Here is an 18,650-nt window from a genome sequence, read left to right as displayed (position 1 = left end):
AGCACTGTGAGGAGATGCACAACCCCAACTCTCTAAGTTGTTCACCTCACTTTGGCAGCTTGCACTAAGTCTCAGATCCTAGAAGATGACAACTATAATTTATATCTGGTAGACATAAACTCGCTTAAAACATATTCATGTTTTATCTACAATAAGGTAAATTACAAAGGCATGCACCATACAGGGAGCTGCCCCGAACATGGATGTATCTTCCAAAATGGGTCAGAACATAATCCCCAACAAGGTTGCACTTTGAAAAACTAAATAAAACCTAATAAGTAAAATCATAAGGTATAGCAAATAAGATCTTTTAAAGGGAAAACAGTATCCTGAGGTAGTTATTACCATTTGTTCAGTAGACTCAGTGAAGCTTGGGGATCAGGGTAGTAAGAAAGAGGCAGAAGCTGCAACGTAACTGGGAAGGATGAAGGGTTTCTTAGTACGAAATATTTTACCTAAATAGTTTGGAGGGGAAAAGAAAGAATTAAAAACTACGTATTTGAGAACTGCTTGGTAAAATACTCAGCACTAGCAATACAATCTGCATTTTCAGGAGACTTCAATCTGGCTTCTGTCTCAGCGCAGTGTAATCATACATGCACGACTGCATGTAACAGCAGGACATATCACCACAATGTCATCATTTTCGAAATCAGCTAAGAGTACATTTTTAACCACGTGTATCAAAATACCACCCCCACTCCCCAAACAACCTTTTCATTTGGATTTTGATTTATGCAGGCCGATGTGAACAAAACTCTTGCACAGAAGAAAGTGAATTAGTGAGGTGCCACCCTTTCTTAGAGAAGTCTGAATGCAAGCAGGTTATAAAAATTTCTGTAATGACTAACAATTAAATTGGACAAATGGAGTATTAAGGTAATTCACAACATGTGCATATGAAAACAATTCCATATGACTGGTTCTGGCCTAGGCTATATTAGTAGAGACCTAGAGACAAACAAGAAAGAAATAATTGTCAGTGCAGCTTGAAGATACATTGCTCTGCAAGTGTTGAATCTCTCACAAACGTTTTACACACTTCTGTTACAAAATGCAGTAGGCATGAGGTAGGTCTTCCCATATGGTTTTACATGCCTCACTAATGACAACACACTCTATCCCTAGTCCCATGTTCAATTATTTTACCACAAGCATGTAACTTATACAATGAATGCAAGGAAAGTTTTAACAACTACAAAAAAAATACAGTAATTTCATGATTACAAGCCGCACTGAGTATAAGCCGCACTTCCGGGGCGTTAGCAACATTTCGTTTTTCCTCCATATATAAGCCGCACCGGATTATTAGCCACACTTTCATTCGCAGCAAGGATCCGTGTGCAACTTTCACAAAGTTGCCAATTAGTAACAGAATCGCAGGATCACGGGGTTTACTGGCTCAGCCCTGCTCGGGGCGGCCGCCAGGGAGTGGCGCCAGTCCCGCTCGCCGCTGCCACTGGGAGGCAGAGGAGCGGCGTGCCCGACCAGTGCTACTGGAAGGAGGGAGAGGGGTTTGCCCGGCTGGTGCCACCAGGAGGAGGGAGAGGGGCTTGCCCAGCCGGTGCCGCTGGGAGGAGGGAGAGGGGCGTCCCTGGCTGCTGCCACCAGGAAGAGGGAGAGGGGCGTGCCCGGCTGGTGCCACCAGGGAGAGAGGCGTCCCTGGCTGCTGCTGCCGGGAGGAGGGAGAGGAGTGTCCCTGCTGCTGCCACCGGGAAGCGGGAGAGGGGCGTCCCTGGTTGCTGCCGCCGGGAAGTGGGAGAGGGGCGTCCCTGGCTGCTGCCGGGAAGCGGGAGGAGGGAGAGGGTCGTGCCTGGCTGCTGCCGCCGGGAAGCGGGAGAGGGGTGTCCCTGGCTGCTGCCACCAGGAAGAGGGAGAGGGGCATGCCTGGCTGCTGCTGCCGGGAAGAGGGAGAGGGGTGTGCTTAGTTGTTGCCACCGGGAAGAGGGAGAAAGGGTGTCCCTGGCTCCTGCCGCTGAGAAGAGGGAGAGGGGAGTACCTGGCTGCTGCCGCCGGGAAGAGGGAGAGGGGCGTGCCTGGTCGGTGCCGCCGCCATGCCTCCCGGGGCCAGGCAGCGTTGCCGCTATGCTGCCACTGCCCTGCTGCCCAGGGTCGCTGCTAGTTTGGACTTCCGGGTTGGGAAATTTCCAAAATTTGTTCATATATGAGCCGCTCCTGAATGTAAGCCACACTTCCAGTTTGAGAGCAAAATTTTAGTCAAAATGGTGCGGCTTATAATCACTCCTCTCCTTGAACTAATGTATTACAACTAAGAAGCTAGAAAATTTATCAAAGAGTCAAAGGGATACAAATTTAGTGTCTTAACTAAGATCAAAACACTAGATTATAAAGCAGTATGAAAAGGCTAAGCAGCATCAAATATTAACCACAGACTTTTTTATTTAAACAAGCTAAGCATATATCAACTCAGAAAAAACCATAGTAACAATCGTCCTCACCATACTACTTCTAACAGCTGTGGCACTAAAGTTGAGTGCAAGGCCAGGCTCTGTAGTCAACCGTGGCAAGAAAAAGGCAAAGGATTCCTCTTCAGAATTCTTCTGCTGAGTAAAGCGAGTCAATCCTAAAATACTTCTCCTGTTTTATTGGCAAAGGCAGAAAACTTAGTTAGTGTCTTTGTTTTTTCTTTCAAAGAACAACAACAACAAGATATGCCAGGACCTATAATTGTATCAGCTTATCTTTCCTTGAAAATGGTCTCTATAAAATAAAGTCCATTAAGCTGTAGCCTAGTAGCAGAAAGCTAGCATAACTTCTGTGTATGTAGGCCAGGGACTAAAAACCTTGAAAGACATTCAAAGACCCTGAGAAAACTGCTATGCAACCTGTTGATGAAGGACTTGTGCAACTCCATAGATGAGCTGGTAAAACTTGCTTGGACTACTTTCATGCCAGGTAGCCCTGGTGAGATAACTACAGTCAGAATATTCCTTACATTCTAGGTTGAAAAGCTTACTTGTGGCTGGCAGTACCTTGAAATGAAAGTTGGGGGTGTCTGGGGTGCTCTGAAACTCCACGTGCTTCAAGAGAACTAACTGAAGTGTAAATGGTCCAAAATGCTTTGTTCTAATTAAAAATACTTCAGAACAGAAATATGCTTTCCTACAACACTGTACTGGCTTGAATTAAGAACCTCAACAAATTCTGTACAGACCTGCATGCTTCCCCACGTCTTATTTTTTGCCATCTTTCATAAAGATCACTTGCAAGTTCAGAATCCACGTCCCAGGCAAAACGGTCCAAAGAGAGACTCTTCTGCCAAAGCAGATTTGCTAAAAGGATAATAGATTTTTCAGAGTTTACAGAGATAATATTTGCTCCTTTCCTCAATCTACTTCTGAACATGAGTACAGTAATTTCATGACTATAAGGTGCACCCTTTTGACTAAAATTTTCCCTCGAACCCAGAAGTGCGCCTTATAGTCCGGTGTGCCTTATCTGATGTACAAAGCTGCGAAATTTGCCTAACCAGAAGCGTGAGCTGTGAGCCATGGGGGGAGCCGGAAGTGCCACAGCAGCCGGCTGGAGGGGCCTGCGGCACCGTCCCTGCCGGGTCCAGGCAGTCCCAGGGGCCCATGGCTGCCGAGTGAATGCTGCCCAGGGGGCCCGCAGCACTGCCCATCCCGGGTCCAGGCAGGCCCGGGGGTCAATGGTTGCCAGGTTGAGGCGGGGCCTCGGCCAGCAACCACACGGGTTGAGCTGGGGGTGGAGCCTCGCTGCAAAAAAAAAGTGCGCCTTATAGTCCAGTGCACCTTATCTGATCTACAAAGTTGCAAATTTTGCCGACTCCCAGGGGGTGAGCCTTATAGTCCGGTGCACCTTATGGTCGTGAAATTACTGTAATCAGTATCTGAAAAGTGTCCAGACTTAAAACAAAAAAGGCAACCCACTTTTCCCCTTTAAAGTGAGAATATGCAAGGGTATATGTATTATTTTCCATATCAGATTCGCGTAATGGAATCTGCAAAACCAAAGTAACTGTATGTGCAAACAAGAGAATGGATATTACATAGGCTGTGTATGCTCAAGTAAGCCCTTTTTACTGCTGATACTTCTAATGGATGCCAGTGAAGAGTAACCATGTTATCAGTAGTCTACACAGTACTCTCTAGTGATGGCAGTAGATATGTACCTTGGCATGTAAATATCTCAGAAATCGTTCAAGTCACATTTTTTATGTATGACACCTCACTTCTCCTTTTCACTTCTGATTGACTAGTACTGCATTCCTCATATCCTCACACAAAAATAAATGTTAGGAAACGTCATCTTGAAAGCATCTCCAGGAGAGCACTCAAACATTTAAAGCTTATGATACCAGTTGCCTTCTGAAACTCCTTACTGCACAGAGAATAAAAAATGCTATTTTGAATCAGCTTTTAACAGGTTCAGCATTCTTTAGGCAGTATCATGCCATGTAACACCTATCGCTGTATTATGGTAAATGCCAACCAGGTACTTAAAACAGCTCCTAGCATTACAGTATCTGGAGATAGTTTCCTCAGTTCCAGAAAAATAAGACCCCTTCTTTCTGTTTCATATGATACAGTGTTAAAGATGCTGTTTCATAAGCCTGATAAACCATCTTTTGCTGAAATCTATGGCATTATTGCTGTGGAAAACAGAGAAAGAGAAGGCCTTCACATTTATCTCTGGATACAGGCAAATATTGGTCAACATTTTTTTGTTGTTTTTCATCAAAGAATTCCCAGGATCTGGGCCCAGGTTATGCACATTTTCTAATAACTCTGCATTAGTGGACAGTTTTACCATTCTACCTCAACATCTCTCAAGAAAATGTGTATGAAGAAAGAAAAGGGCAATATACCACCAGTGAGAACTTACAGGAGAGTCTTAAATACTACAGTTTTTAAAAAAATGTTTCAAGACACAACAATAGCTTAGGCAAGTGCTATGTACAGTAATTTCACGATTACAAGCCGCATGGACTATAAGCCGCATCGCCGGGTGTTAGCAAACATTTTGTTCTTTGTCCATACACAAGCCGCACCCAATTATAAGCCCCTCTGTCGTTCGCAGCGAGGACCTGCGTGCAACAAAGTTGCCAAATAGCAACAGAATCGCGGCAGGGTGGGGTTTACTGGCTTGGCTTGGGCCATGAGGGCTCAGGGCTGCCGACGGGGCCAGGTGGTCCAGCTCGGCACTGCCGCTCAGCGGGGCCGCTCGGGGCCGGCTGCCGCTGCCGCTGGGCTCACTCGCCCCGGCCCGGCGCTGCGCCGCGGTGGCAGCGGGGCACGGAGCCCGTCAGCACCCGCGGCGGTGGTGGGAGGCAGGGATGGAGCCCGCCGGCACCCATGGCGGCAGCACGCGGGGACGGGAGCCCCCTGCCTCCTCCCCAGTCGCGGGGCCAGGAGGAGGGAGCCCCTGTCTCCCTCTGGGCCGCAGAGCCAGCCAGAGAGAGCCCCTGCCTCCCCCCGAGCCGCGGGGCCAGCAGGAGAGAGCTCCCCTGCCCCTCCCCCCACCCCCGTGCTGCCTGCACGGAGCCCAGCTCCACCCGCCGCACAACACAGTAACCAATTTGTAACAATCGCGTAAAAGCTGGGTTTTACTGGCAGGTGCTTGACTTGGCAGTTTGCACTGACTCGGTTTGCACTTCCAGGGTTGGAAATGTCAGAAAATTATTCACGTATTAGCCACTCCTGAGTGCAAGCTGCATTTCCGGTGTGGGAGCAAAATTTTGTCAAAACAGTGCGGCTTGTAATAGTGAAATTACTGTAATTAGATGTCTGAAATACTGCACTGTGTACTCAGAACCCTCAGCCATTTTATACTCCCAGAGAAGTAGATGTTTTTAAAAAAACATAAAACTAAGTACTTGCATGAACAATTGCAATATTCTCATTACAATTCTTGTTATATAAAATGAATTTTCTACAACAAAACTGTCAGATGCCAAAAAAACCTTAGATGAGTCTACCTGAATCAGACTTTCCCAAGTAGCACTGAATATCACAGTGGGCAACCGCTTCAAAATTAAGATCCCCCTGTTGGAAAAACAAAACAAAAATATGACAAAACAAGAGAACAAATTTCAGTTTCTCAGTGCATAACTTCATAGAGTCAAACAAGGGAATTAAGGCCTTGAATTAAGACACTTAAGTGCCAAGAGAACTATAATTCCATTGCTGTTCAATTCTGGAGACTTAACTTCTCAAGCTACAGAATGGATTAACAGAGTGGTCTGGTACTGAACTTTTCTTTCAAGACTAAGAACAGATTTCTGACCTGACAGAGACGCTGCTGTAGTTGGGTTTGCAGTGCCTAATAATAATTCAACACACACAACTGAACACAATACCTTGAACACAGTCGAATATATCTGCAGAGGTATTTCAAACATCACTCCCACATTTGTGGACAAAAAAATACTAGAGAACACTTTTGTCACAGTTTCTTTCACACTGAGTTTCAAAGAAAATACATTCCAGCAGCCTGGAGGTAGAATCAGAGGTTCAGCGAAGTTCAGAATCTGAAAAGATCCAAATGACAGCTGAATTAAAATTGGTACAGCATTTTCTGACGCAGACGGTACCTTGAAAAATGCAAACTTTCTTGTCCTTTGTGTTTATGCTGTCACTACATGGTCATATGTGCTCATACCTGATCCATACAATGCACTTATGCAAATCTCAATATCAAAACATAAAAAGAGTCATTTAGATACCCACGTCATGTGCTTATTCATAAACCAGATTTGCCTCATTTGAACCAAGCAGTTGTGCCAGTAAATTATCAGTTTTTCAGCTAATCTATGTACTAAAGGCTTCCACTATGAAAAAATCCTAGAGAGCACAAACACACGCATTCAACAATTCTGAGAACAGAGCAGTGGTCTGTAATTTGATGCATCTACAGCTGCAACTCAAATGAAAGAACAGTTGTCAATAAAACAATACAAAAGTAAGCTGGACAGTGAATAAGGCCTCTTGAGACAGTAACCTAATAGTTACAGATGCATATAAACCTTTCTTTTCAACTTATTCCAACCAGCTCTGTGAACGCAGAGTTCTTCAAAGAATCTATTTGGTATGTGAAAGGCCCATATCTTCAAATCAAAGACAAAACATTGTACAAAGAAGAAATAAAGCTTACCTTTACTATGTTCTTTGTTTCTCTGGCTATGAAGACCTCATTCAACTCAATGCTGAAGTAAAAATTGTTTGTAAACCATATGGACCAATATCCTGAAGTATTATGATGTGATTCTATATGAAACAATGTTGCAGAAGGATCTACATCAAAATACCTGTAAGATACAGAAAAGATATAAATACAGAAAAAACATAAATACTCCTACTACTGTCCTTGGGTACACAACAAGTGGTCTATACAAGAGAAGATACCATAGCATTCTTGTATGATGAGGCTCTTCTAAGTTTTCACAGAGAAGAACAAAATTACTTATTTGGGAATAATTACACATGAGAATAAAAATTCACAAGAACAATGTAAAAGAGACAGGCAAAGTATCTACCCTCTTGGTATGCTATAGTACAACATTGCCTATTACTTTGTGATACAGCAGGCTGGATGAAATTGGCAAAAAATGACTGAAGTAAGAAAAGACTTCACATTTTTTCTAAGACTATCCAGCTTCTGTGTTGCATTAACAAGGATGCTGGAAATTTTATCATAGACCAAGCAACATTTATATGATATGAGCTGCTAAGGTGCATCTTTTTACTGGATCCTAAAATTCTTCTTGGGATAAAATACAGAATTATTGCCTTAAATGTGACAGGTCCATTTTGGCAAATGACACAGCAACAATAGGAAGAAGCTTCTTCACCGACCTTGGAATCATAGAGAGACAAAGGAAGCTAATTTCATCTCTTAAAAGTAAGGTACAGTATTTTCATTATGGTATCAGTGAACATTAACAAACAAAAACTCACTAACAACCTACCCTTCCATCACAGGACAAAAAAAACAGGTTTTCAGTGTAGTGCCTTTCAGAAGACTGTTCTTGTTGTTCTCAGAATAAAGACTTTCACTGTCACAGGATGCAGCTGGGAAAGAGCAGACATACAGAATACATCAGCCAGAAGCATATCCAAAATGACTTTCATGTGAAGACTTGCAAGAACACTAAAAAGGGGAACCTTTGCTAGTGCAATCCTTACACAGGTGAGCAAAGGATCTAACTCTTTGGTTCCTAAGACTCAATCTTTTCAGAGGTTTCAAACCTTGCCTTAAGAAGTATTCATGAATGCTAAACGCCTTCAAAAAATACACACACAACAGGGCTGTGAAGAGTAACCTGACCAATTTTAACCATGTGTTATTGGCACAGCATTCTTACTAATCAGAGCACACTGCCTCCTTTTAACAAATGAAAAACTGCTCTGAAAAAGAGAATCACTTAACAGTCCCTTCTTTCTTATCTATCCATGCTTTCCCTAAGAAAAACATGTCTCAGTATCATTATAAAAGCAGGCTGTTTTCATTAATGCTTAAAGTCTATATGCTGCAGTCTAGTGGTCACAATAGGAAATGGGTTGGAGTCAGGAATGCTTAAATGCCGATCTCTGCTCTTCCACAAACATGTCTGGTTTCAGGTAAACTTCTTCAATGGTCCTACCAAGAAATGTCATAGAAAATGACCACCCAAGCACAACAGCCTTTTAGAAAACATTCAAAACAGAAAAAAACCCATAAAATATCAAAGGAAGTTGAAAAAGCATATTCAATAATTATGCTTATTGGAAAATCAGCTAACATTTTAGCAACTGTTTTTTCCCCTTTTACAAGCATGTACAGCTTAGAGCTTTCAACCAGCATCAGAGGATATATGCACAAAAAGGGTGGAATTATTAGCAAAAATAATTCATCCTCTTTCTCAATAAAGTCTAAACAAGTTGATTTTGAGATCTTTCAGCGTCTCTGCTGAAAAACACCCTATCTTTTTATCAGCAATCAAATCCTATTTAATCATATTATCTCTAAATCTGTGCAACCTGTACCTTTACAAGAAATAGAAGTAACTTTTGTGAAGTTAGTAGATGATGAGGATAGCAGTACTGGCTCAAACTCCACAGTTGATGCGTCTTTTTGTGACAACTGCCGTATTTCCTGCATGAAGACAAGACAAATGATTTTTATAGCAGTACTACCATTATTAGTGTTGCAACTCTTGTATTAGTCTATCTTCTCGTCAAATTTGCATGCCACCATCTGCCATTTTCTCGTATCTTCTAAATCAACACATGAATTTTTATTCAAGTTAACAGCTTTTATGTCTTAAAAAAGAATTCCATCACTGAACTACAACGTATCTATATCTCAAATATCTATTAGACATTTGGACACACTTTAAAAACTTAGAAGTGTGACATTTGCCACCAGCAAAATCAATCTGCTATTAGAGAAAACTAATTCCCTAATCAAATTCACCACCCTAACTTATGACTTACTGAAGCCCATGATTACCTGAATATGCACAAGGTTGTTTCCAGAATGCATGATATACACATCTACTGATGAATGACCTGTCCAAAAGAATAAACATGAGGGTAAGTTCACCAAGAACAGAAACACTTGTTTTTGTCAGACACTCCTAGGAGAAGCAGTCCCAATTTAAATTTTAAAATCTTTGTGTGGCTCGATATCCTTCTAAAAAGGAGGAACTATTAGCATCTTGAGCTGGTAAACATTTGAGAGAGGAGTAAAAATCCACTTAACAAGATTTTTAGCCACAAACATGCAGGCAAGCTTCAATAGAGAATCCTCATCATCCCCTAAATCTTAGATCAAACACAACTCCCCCCACCTAGGGGCAGGGAGACAGGAGTTATCAGCTGAAGGGAAGAAGAACAGATGATGATGAAGTGACTTTCTAAGGGTCAGTCTACCAATAGCAGGAGAGAGTCCAGTAAAAACTGTTCTGTACCACACACAGCTGAACAATATCCTGGTTCGCCTGCTTTAAAATGCAAGCATTCCCAGGAAGTAATACGAAGCCAGATTCAGCACTTTGGGCTCAAATCAGGAATGGTTCTATCACCTGGTTGCCTAAAGCAACAGCAGACAGGGATAACACAGCTTTCACCTGCTGGTAAGATAGTACAGCTATGTTGGGAAACTACCCTTGGTCACTGGCAAAGCTATGTTCCCATCCACAGGACAGCAGGAAAATGTAGAAGACCAGAAGAGACAACCATATTACAGTCCTTCCACAAGGAAGATAACTTGAGTTTTCGACTTTGCTTATGCTTGTATTAAATCAGTATACGCAGGCTGGCTTGAAAGCATGTTATCTCACCCGACCAGCCACAATTTCTAATAATGTGCGTGCTTTGCTCAGCTGCTTGAAAGCAAGACTGCAAGTGCCAACTTCCAAAAGAGGGTTCAAGGTATTGATTATGAGCTCCACAGACCCCACAGCTATTTACAGCACATACTCCTCTTCAGCCTTTCCAGCTGGTTAGTTCCCCTGTGCAGACACTGCCTACCTGCTGCCCCACTCTAGGTGCTAACTACCCACCAACAGCTAATTCAAAAGGCAGGACTTATAATTGCACTATATTTAACAGAGAAGAGCCCTAAAAGATATTTCTAGTACTTTAAGCATCGAAAGTGTTAACAGTGAGCACCCTTGACAGAACAGATGGGAACAATTTTCTACCAGCATCCGAATAAATATACATCCACAACTCAGCATAACAAAGCCCTGGCATCTCACTGGCAGGGAGACTATGTTTACAGTGGGTACTTCAGTTTCAAGTCTATGAAATATCATATCACAAAGCAGGCACAAGGGAAACAGTACATATTGTAGATTTTGTTTTGTGTATATTGAATCTATTGTTTTGTGACAAGATTTTGAAATGCAATTCTCAAAAGATAAAAAGATCATGTTCCTTTTCAACAAAAATGTTAAAAATACTATTTTAATCTTGATTTTTAAGCAGTTTCTTCTTCAATCAGAAAGGAAAATAGGCAGAAATGTCTAAAAAAAGCTATTTTAATAGACTGCAAGACTCTATAAATAATTTTAAATCCCCTGGATTTGGAGGATTTGCAGCATAAAGAAACTGCAAGGAGTTCATTGTTTTGCCTGTGGAACTCTAGCTTACCAGAACAAATGGTATGCACATCTATATTACCTTATTACCCGACTTTTCACAATAGCCACTACCTCAAGTACTGTATAAACCACTCTGCCTTCACAATCCTATTATGGTCAATTTAATTAATGGGAAACCAGAAATGCAGGTGGAGAATTCAAAGGACCATGTCATCTTTCCATACTATTTAGGCGGATGCATAAGCATGGGGGACTAAAGAATGAAAGAGATGTAGTTTACAACTTTACAATTGTTACATTTATGAAGAAAACTCTTCATGATAACTCTGCCTGACACAAATTCTCTGCAAGCTGTGTTTAACTGAACTTAATTGGCTTCCCTTACTTGTGAAATCAAGCTGTCACTGAATTCAATTTAATTTAGGACACAAAATTACAAATTATGTATAAAACCAAACTGAATTACACTTAACAGGTAGATTTAGGACTTACCTGAGGTCTTTGTTCTTTCCATTGCTACATAAACTATAAAAAGATTCTCCAGTAAGTATTGTCTGCGCTCCACAAAATCTTGCTGGACATTTTCCACTCTTACTGTTAAGCTCATTTCTAGCAGTGTTGGGTCATCAGACATAAAACAGCAACTCTGGAGCAAGACAAAGGGATAGGGGTGTGTGTGTGATGGGGGACACAACAGAAAAAATTCTTTACACTACGGAACTTTGAGAAATTAATCAAAGGTACTATCTAAGACACAAGGTTTCCAGAACCAAAGTGCTGGCAAAACAGAAGTACAGTAATTTCACGACTATAAGGTGCACTGGATTATAAGGTGCACTTCTGGATGTCGGCAAATTTTCAAACGTTTGCCCACATATAAGGCACACTAGACTATAAGGCGCACTTTTTTTTTTTGCAGTGAGGATCTGCCGCCGGCTCCCCCAGAGTGGCTGTCAGCTGCAGCCCCACCTGCACCCGGTGGCTGTGGCACTGTGGCTCTGCCTGCACTTGGTTGCCGCGGCCCTGCAGCCCCTCCTGCAACCGTTGGCTGCAGCACTGCGGCCCCGCCTGCACCCACTGGCCGTGGCCCTGCCGGTTCCCCCCGCGGCTCGTGGCTCACACTTCCGGGTTGGCAAATTTCCGAACTTTGCCCATATATAAGGTGCACTGGATTATAAGGTGCCCTTATGGGTTTCCATCAAAATTTTAGTCAAAAGGGTGTGCCTTATAGTCGTGAAATTACTGTAATTAGGACCTTCGCTAAAATCTCAGCAGAAACCAAACACAGTGCAGGTGCAGAGAGCACAGCAAAAGCAAAGACAAAAACAACTAAAAAAGACACTGAATCTTGAGAGAATGCAAAATTTATGAACTGTCTTAGTCAATCTCACCTCAGGGACTATAAAACAGTTTCCTTTGTTAAATCCTCTGCCTTCAACAAAATGTGCCATAAACAGACTGATACATGTGTCTTAATGGTAGGAAGATAGTTCATGTTCACTGGTCTGTTTATAGTTAATTTTTCCAAATCCTGTGGTTTTGTCTCCATTTCTCACTGGAGTAATTTTTAAAAAGCAAACATACACGTACAATTCTTAATAAAAGACACTGCTGTCTGACTAGAATACTTCAGAAAAATACAAATAGGATCTTATTTCCACCTCTAAGTAGTGGCTGCTGTTAACACAGCTAAGTCATAGTAACTACAAAGACACATCATTTTGCAAAAAAAATGAAAGCAAACAAAACAAAATAGAACTAAACAATCAACAATGAATAACATAAATTAGTCCTGCATCAAACCACAAAGGTCACCAAATTCAGGCTCTGATGCCCTACCAGGACTAATTTGCTCAGGATGGAGGATGAGAAGACTAGCACGTGAAGTACTCTCAGTGTCTTAAGTGACACAAGCAAGTACAGCAGGAGTGAGGAAGTGCCTGAGGATGGAATGCTGTCTCATAGCTCACACAGCATCAAAAAGACCCTCAACATTTGAAATGGCTGTCACTTGAAATGCTATATGGTCATAACTAAGGATTTGTTAGCCCTTATTCAATGCCATTGTCATTTAAGAGAGGAGGCTGCCATGGAGACTGGAGCACAAGCATGGCATGCCCTGAGAAGCTCAGACCAAAGGGCAGACAGCCACACTCCATGCAGCCTCCAATATTCATGTGCACCTCAAGCATTTCAACGCATTGTGCACTGCAAGAACCCAACGGGGAAACGAAGCAGCACAGGAATGCTGCCATCTGCAACATGTACTCTGTACAGAAATACAGCTAAGGAGCCTGGGCCTCATAATTCCTGGGGAAAGAGGTGCTGCCACCACAGCACAGGTCTGTGTCTGACCCAGCTCCACACCCATGGCTAATCACTGAGTGTGATCACTCAGTGATCACTGAGCAGCACCCACCCACTGTGTAAGGACACTTGAGAAGAAATGGGAAGAGGACTCAGAAGGCATAGCCTAGGACAAGGGGATAACCTACTGTCTTGAAGGCTCAGTGCTTTTGCAGGAACATCTCTGCTAACACCCTTGCCCCTCCTCAGCTCTGTCCAGCACCACAGCCGCCTTCACACTCCCTGAGAAACAGCCCAGGCTTCAGCCTCTCAGCTCACTGATCACTTCTAACTGCAAACCAGACATTTGTGAAAGGTTTCTGGAGAGAAGAAATTACAGTAATCTAACCAATTTTGTGCCCCACACCAGTAGTACAACAGCTACACATCAGAATGCTTAGCCTGTTGGACTGGTTTTGGTTTTTTGGGAGATTTATGGGGTGTTATCTATTTTCATCTCTTTCTCACCTTAAGATTTTAGTGTGCTTTGTCTGACATTTAATCTATGTCAGAGTATACAGTTTTATAAAAGCACAATTCCCCTCTAAACTAGACACTGAAAACTGCATCTTTGCTAAAACTTCTACAGCTGTGGAAAGTGTCCCTCTAAGCTTGGTTTAAAATAAGACTTATAAAGATATAAAATAATAATAAAACATACCTTAACTAGCTGATATGTGTCATTAGGTAAACAGCATTCAAGATGAACCTGTAATATACTGGCATTCACAGTTTCTGTCTGTAAGAAAGAAAAGTGAAGAAAATATCAAACACATTGCTTCAAATGTTACATAAATCCAATTCACATACCCTAATTTATAAAGTTAATAGGACTACTTCCTCATATACATAACACAGCAATGTAAGGAAATTTAAAAATTAATACAATTACTCTGTACAGTAGTCCACTAATCAATCTCCAAATTTCAGGACTCCATCAATATCTACCTACTTATCAAACTATTACTACATATGATTATTAAATACTTATACCTTATCAGCATGAGAACTCTTACAAATTTTTTAATGCCAAAAAAAATGGTATTCAACAGGCCCTTTGTGTGCAATATAAAAGCTTATTTCCTTGTTTTCTGTGTATTTTCTTTGCTGATTGGATATTGAAATACAGTATCTAGGCCAAAAACATAATGCTTCTTGGACATGGTCTGATACATAGGCTTCATGCCAAAACGGACAGACAGAAAATACTTGTTTTGCCTTTTTAATGACTAGAATGGGAAAGGGAAAATGAAAGAGGAAAATGAAAAGGGAAAGGAAAAGGAAAAGATGACACTGACTGCGCCAGCATGCAAAGCACTCATAAATCCGACAAAGCCAAGTATAGTTCCTGAAAGCCATCTGGAAATCTGCACTGCCAAATTACGGGCACAAATTACACAGTCAGTGTATCTCAATTCTGAATTAAATTTTAAAAACAAAAACAAACTAACAAAATCAAACCAACAAAAAAAAAGCCAGAATCGGAATGGTAGACCGGACACTTTGTCAGTGCCTTTCTTACAGTCAAATTTCATGCCAATTTTGAGGCTGATCTGGAACCCCCACCCTCTGTTTCACTTGCAATACTGAAACACCTGAGTAGGGTATCTGCAGGTTCAGGTTTTTGAAGGTGTTGATGAAACTGACTTTAAACAATTTCAATAATTTGATGCTGAAAAGTAAAACTTTTGAAGGTATCTAGCTCCCTATTTCATATCTTTTTAGGACAAGAAAACGGAGACAGGCAGGGGCACGTGAGTAGAGAGATTTAGCACGTGTGTAGCATTTCATGGGGTCTAGTTTTATAAAAGCACTGCCAAAAGGAAGCCAATATTGGCATTCCCGATTCAACAGGATTTCAGATCAAAATGAGCGAGGCTTCACACAAGAGGGCGATGTAGCCCCTGCAAAGGTGGTTAGCGGCACGCAAACACTGACCCCAACACAGCTTCCTGGGGGACTCAAACCCCTTCAGTCCTTTATTTTTTTACAGATGTTTTTGTCCATATCAAATTTGAGAGCAGAAAAACTACAAAACCTGAAGATTTTTGCTTCCTTTCCAAGAGTCTGTCTTTGTATGTCCACAACCAAGTGGAACCATGTGACTACAGGGAAGAGACTACTATGGAGGAAAAGAAAGGGAGAGAAGGAAATTGTGCATTAACATTAGATAGAGGTAAGATTGATCTAACATATGCATAGCAGACTGAAAAATACAACCCTTTTGTATAGTTGGTAGTTTTTCTCACATAGAACAGAAGGTATCACAAAGGCAACTAACACAACTTACGTTTAGATCATGTATTAAATTTTGTTACATGCCAAGGTATTCTAAGTATGCTTTTGGAAAAACAATGTTTGTGTATAATACAACAGGAAATCTGAAAGTTCAATTTTTCAAATCAGTTATTCACAGAGAGGTTCTGTATGGACTGGAAGACTATGAAATTATCTGCAACTGCAACCAAATGACAGAAATCATTAAACTTCCTTAACTCAAATATTTACACCTTATAAATTCAGCTTGCTGTGTTCTCCAGAGTTCTTTGTGAAGATGAAGTAAGCAAAGCTTAAAGTATCTTCAGCACTGACAGGTGCAGGAGGGGATGCTGCAGCCTGACTCACACCTCCCATTTTCATCCATGCAGCATGCCATGCTTTTTAACGTGGCTGTTGATGCAGCCCTGCTGTAAACTTGCATGGCTAGAAGTAAAAAAACAAAATAAAACCAACACAGCTTCCGCCCTTCTCAGTTTTATGGTATAAAGTTTATTTTTTTTGTTTAGAGCAGGCCAATTCTCCAGTTCAATCGGAGGAGAGCCTCACAAATAGTTTTGCCAGCACAATTTAGAGAGCACCTCACCACAGGGGCACAAAGAAGAACAAGTGTGAATAGTTTAAATGCCAATGTCTTATAAAAGCAGCTGATCACAGTAACCCTCTATCTTGCAATCTCTCTTCTGCAGTCTCTGGTACTTGGATTTTTTTGCTAATGTTCCTTGCATCCCAACAACCTGAAGTCAAAAATATTTTGTGGTTAAATAGACATAGATTTCTCCCTTTGAAATGTATACTGTACCAGTGTGTGTGATGCCTGGATGTTCTGAATGTGTGGAAGTAGTAAGTAGGCATTTGCTAGCTGCACTTTAGGTTCTTCTGGAGAAGACATCACAGTTCCTGTTCCAAAAACCTGATATTAAAAAAAAGTCATCCCATCAACATCTAGAATTTCAGTTACAACAGCAACTTCCAAAATTATATTGCTAATAACAACAATCTTCCAAAAAACAGATTCGTTTTTCACATTAAATTCTTTTAAGACAATAAATATAAAGTTCCAATGCAGAAAGTTATCATAGACGTAAATAACACTTGAGAATCGTCCCTCATTCAGGCTATTACAAAGACAAAACAAAGAACTCACCAGTAGAGCATCAGGTTATCTCAAAAATAATCTACATTCTCCTACTATTCTCCAGGTGATTACAATACACGTATCACCATTTGGGAGTGTAGTAATTTCTGAGAAAACTTTGTTACTAGTCCCACTGAATATTGAATTCAATGGCTCTCTCTTAGAAATTGAGTAAAATATTTTCTCATTATTTTGATTTTTAAAGACTGCAGTTTTCAGAACACTATAACATTCATAATTTGGATGGTTCTACTGCATTTATATTTTGCTCCACCAAGATTAGTTTATGACAATGAGATGCAAAATAACTGGGGGGTGTGGAGCCAGGATGGATCAAGGAGGCAGGGGATCATTAGAGGCTAACTAAAATTACTTTGGGCTTTTCACTTGTGTGCAAAGATTTATTGTTTTTAATAGAAAAAATCTATACATATTTTTAATTAAGAGGATAACAAAATGTGTTCTGTCTTCACTGAAGATCTCTGACTACAGATAGAAAATACCAGAAAAAAGGGAATATGCCTTTTTTTTTTTAATGTGGGTATTTATAAAGTACATTTTAATACAGTGGTACCTTGTCTCCTTTTGGGTGATTCTTCTGTACATACTCTTCCATAAATGCATAGAAACATCAGATGTTTCAAGGCTTTGGGGCTCTCAAGAGCACTGTAACTGTGCACTAAACACTCAAGTCATGCCTCCTTTTGAAACTCCTAAACCTAATGTGAGCTGAAAACATGGACAGCTACTTCCTCTGTCTCAGGTGGCTGGTGAAAATGCCCATGAAAACCAGTCTGCTACTGATTTTTGCAGCAGCCCAACACAACTTTTGAAGAGGCACTGACAACTGCTTCCCTGCAATTTGTTGATAAAAGGCTGCGCTGATAAGGCAATAAATGAAGAGCGCAGGGAGGGGGGAGATGTCATAAAGAAAAAGTCGATCACTCTATAATGCACTTTTTCATCATCCTTGACGAAATGTTCCTGCCAAATGTGGCTTTACCTCTAATAAATACTAGATAGATGCAACATTTGCATTAAAATCCCATGTACAGTAAATTCACGAATACAAGCCGCACTGAGTATAAGCCGCATCTCTGGGTGTTGGCAAATATTTTGTTTTTTGTCCATAAATAAGCCACACCCGAGTATAAGCTGCTCTGTCGTTCGCAGCGAGGACCCGCGTGCAACAAAGTTGCCAAACAGTAACAGAATGGCGGCAGGGCGGGGTTTACTGGCTCGGCTCGGGCTGTGCAGGCTCAGCCCACTAGGGGCTGCTGACGGGGCCAGGTAGCCCAGCCTGGCGCTGCCGCTCGGCGGGGCCGCAGGGGGCCAGCCGCCGCTGCCACTGGGCTCGGTCACCATGGCCCGGCGCTGCCCTGTGGTGGCAGGCAGGGACGGAGCCCCCCCCACTCCCGCGGCGGCGGCAGTGGGCGGGGATGGAGCCCCCCGCCGCCTCCCAGAGCCGCGGCAGTGGCGGCCCGGGTCCCCCGCTGCCTCCACGAGCCGCGGCAATGGCAGCCCGGGTCTCCCGCCGCCTCCCCGAGCCGCGGCAATGGCGGTCCGGGTCCCCCCCCTCCTTCCCGGGCCGCGGTAGGGGCGGCCCGGGTCCCCCCGCTCCTCCCCGGGCCGCGGCAATGGCGGTGCAGGTGCCCCGCCGCCTCCCAGAGCCATGGCAGTGGCCGCCTGGGTCCCCCCTCTCCTCCCCGGGCCACGGGAGGGGCGGCCCGGGTCCCTCCCCTCCTCCCCGGGCCGCGGCAGTGGTGGCCCGGGTCCCCCCTCTCCTCCCCGGGCCGCGGTAATGGCAGCGCGGGGCCCCCC

General features: G+C 42.5%; 1 protein-coding gene across 9 annotated transcripts in view; it reads right to left on the bottom strand.

The window, feature by feature from the left end:
* Window positions 1–18,650, bottom strand: part of TMEM131L (transmembrane 131 like) — a 90,589-nt gene that overhangs the window by 27,993 nt on the left and 43,946 nt on the right. For all 9 annotated transcript variants that reach the window (XM_033059542.1, XM_033059543.1, XM_033059550.2 and 6 more), the window contains 12 exons: window positions 16,494–16,604; window positions 14,076–14,153; window positions 11,561–11,714; window positions 9,472–9,530; window positions 9,006–9,114; window positions 7,949–8,051; window positions 7,135–7,288; window positions 6,341–6,511; window positions 5,960–6,026; window positions 3,176–3,293; window positions 2,460–2,598; window positions 346–455 (listed from right to left, as the gene is read on the bottom strand). In XM_033059542.1, coding sequence (XP_032915433.1) covers window positions 346–455; window positions 2,460–2,598; window positions 3,176–3,293; window positions 5,960–6,026; window positions 6,341–6,511; window positions 7,135–7,288; window positions 7,949–8,051; window positions 9,006–9,114; window positions 9,472–9,530; window positions 11,561–11,714; window positions 14,076–14,153; window positions 16,494–16,604 — 1,373 coding nt within the window. The remainder of the gene's footprint in view (window positions 1–345; window positions 456–2,459; window positions 2,599–3,175; window positions 3,294–5,959; window positions 6,027–6,340; window positions 6,512–7,134; window positions 7,289–7,948; window positions 8,052–9,005; window positions 9,115–9,471; window positions 9,531–11,560; window positions 11,715–14,075; window positions 14,154–16,493; window positions 16,605–18,650) is intronic.

This window comes from Catharus ustulatus, chromosome 5, assembly GCF_009819885.2.
Source record: "Catharus ustulatus isolate bCatUst1 chromosome 5, bCatUst1.pri.v2, whole genome shotgun sequence".
Lineage (NCBI taxonomy): Eukaryota > Metazoa > Chordata > Aves > Passeriformes > Turdidae > Catharus > Catharus ustulatus.
Note: the sequence above shows the minus strand (reverse complement) of the source record. Positions and strands in the feature narration are given on the sequence as shown.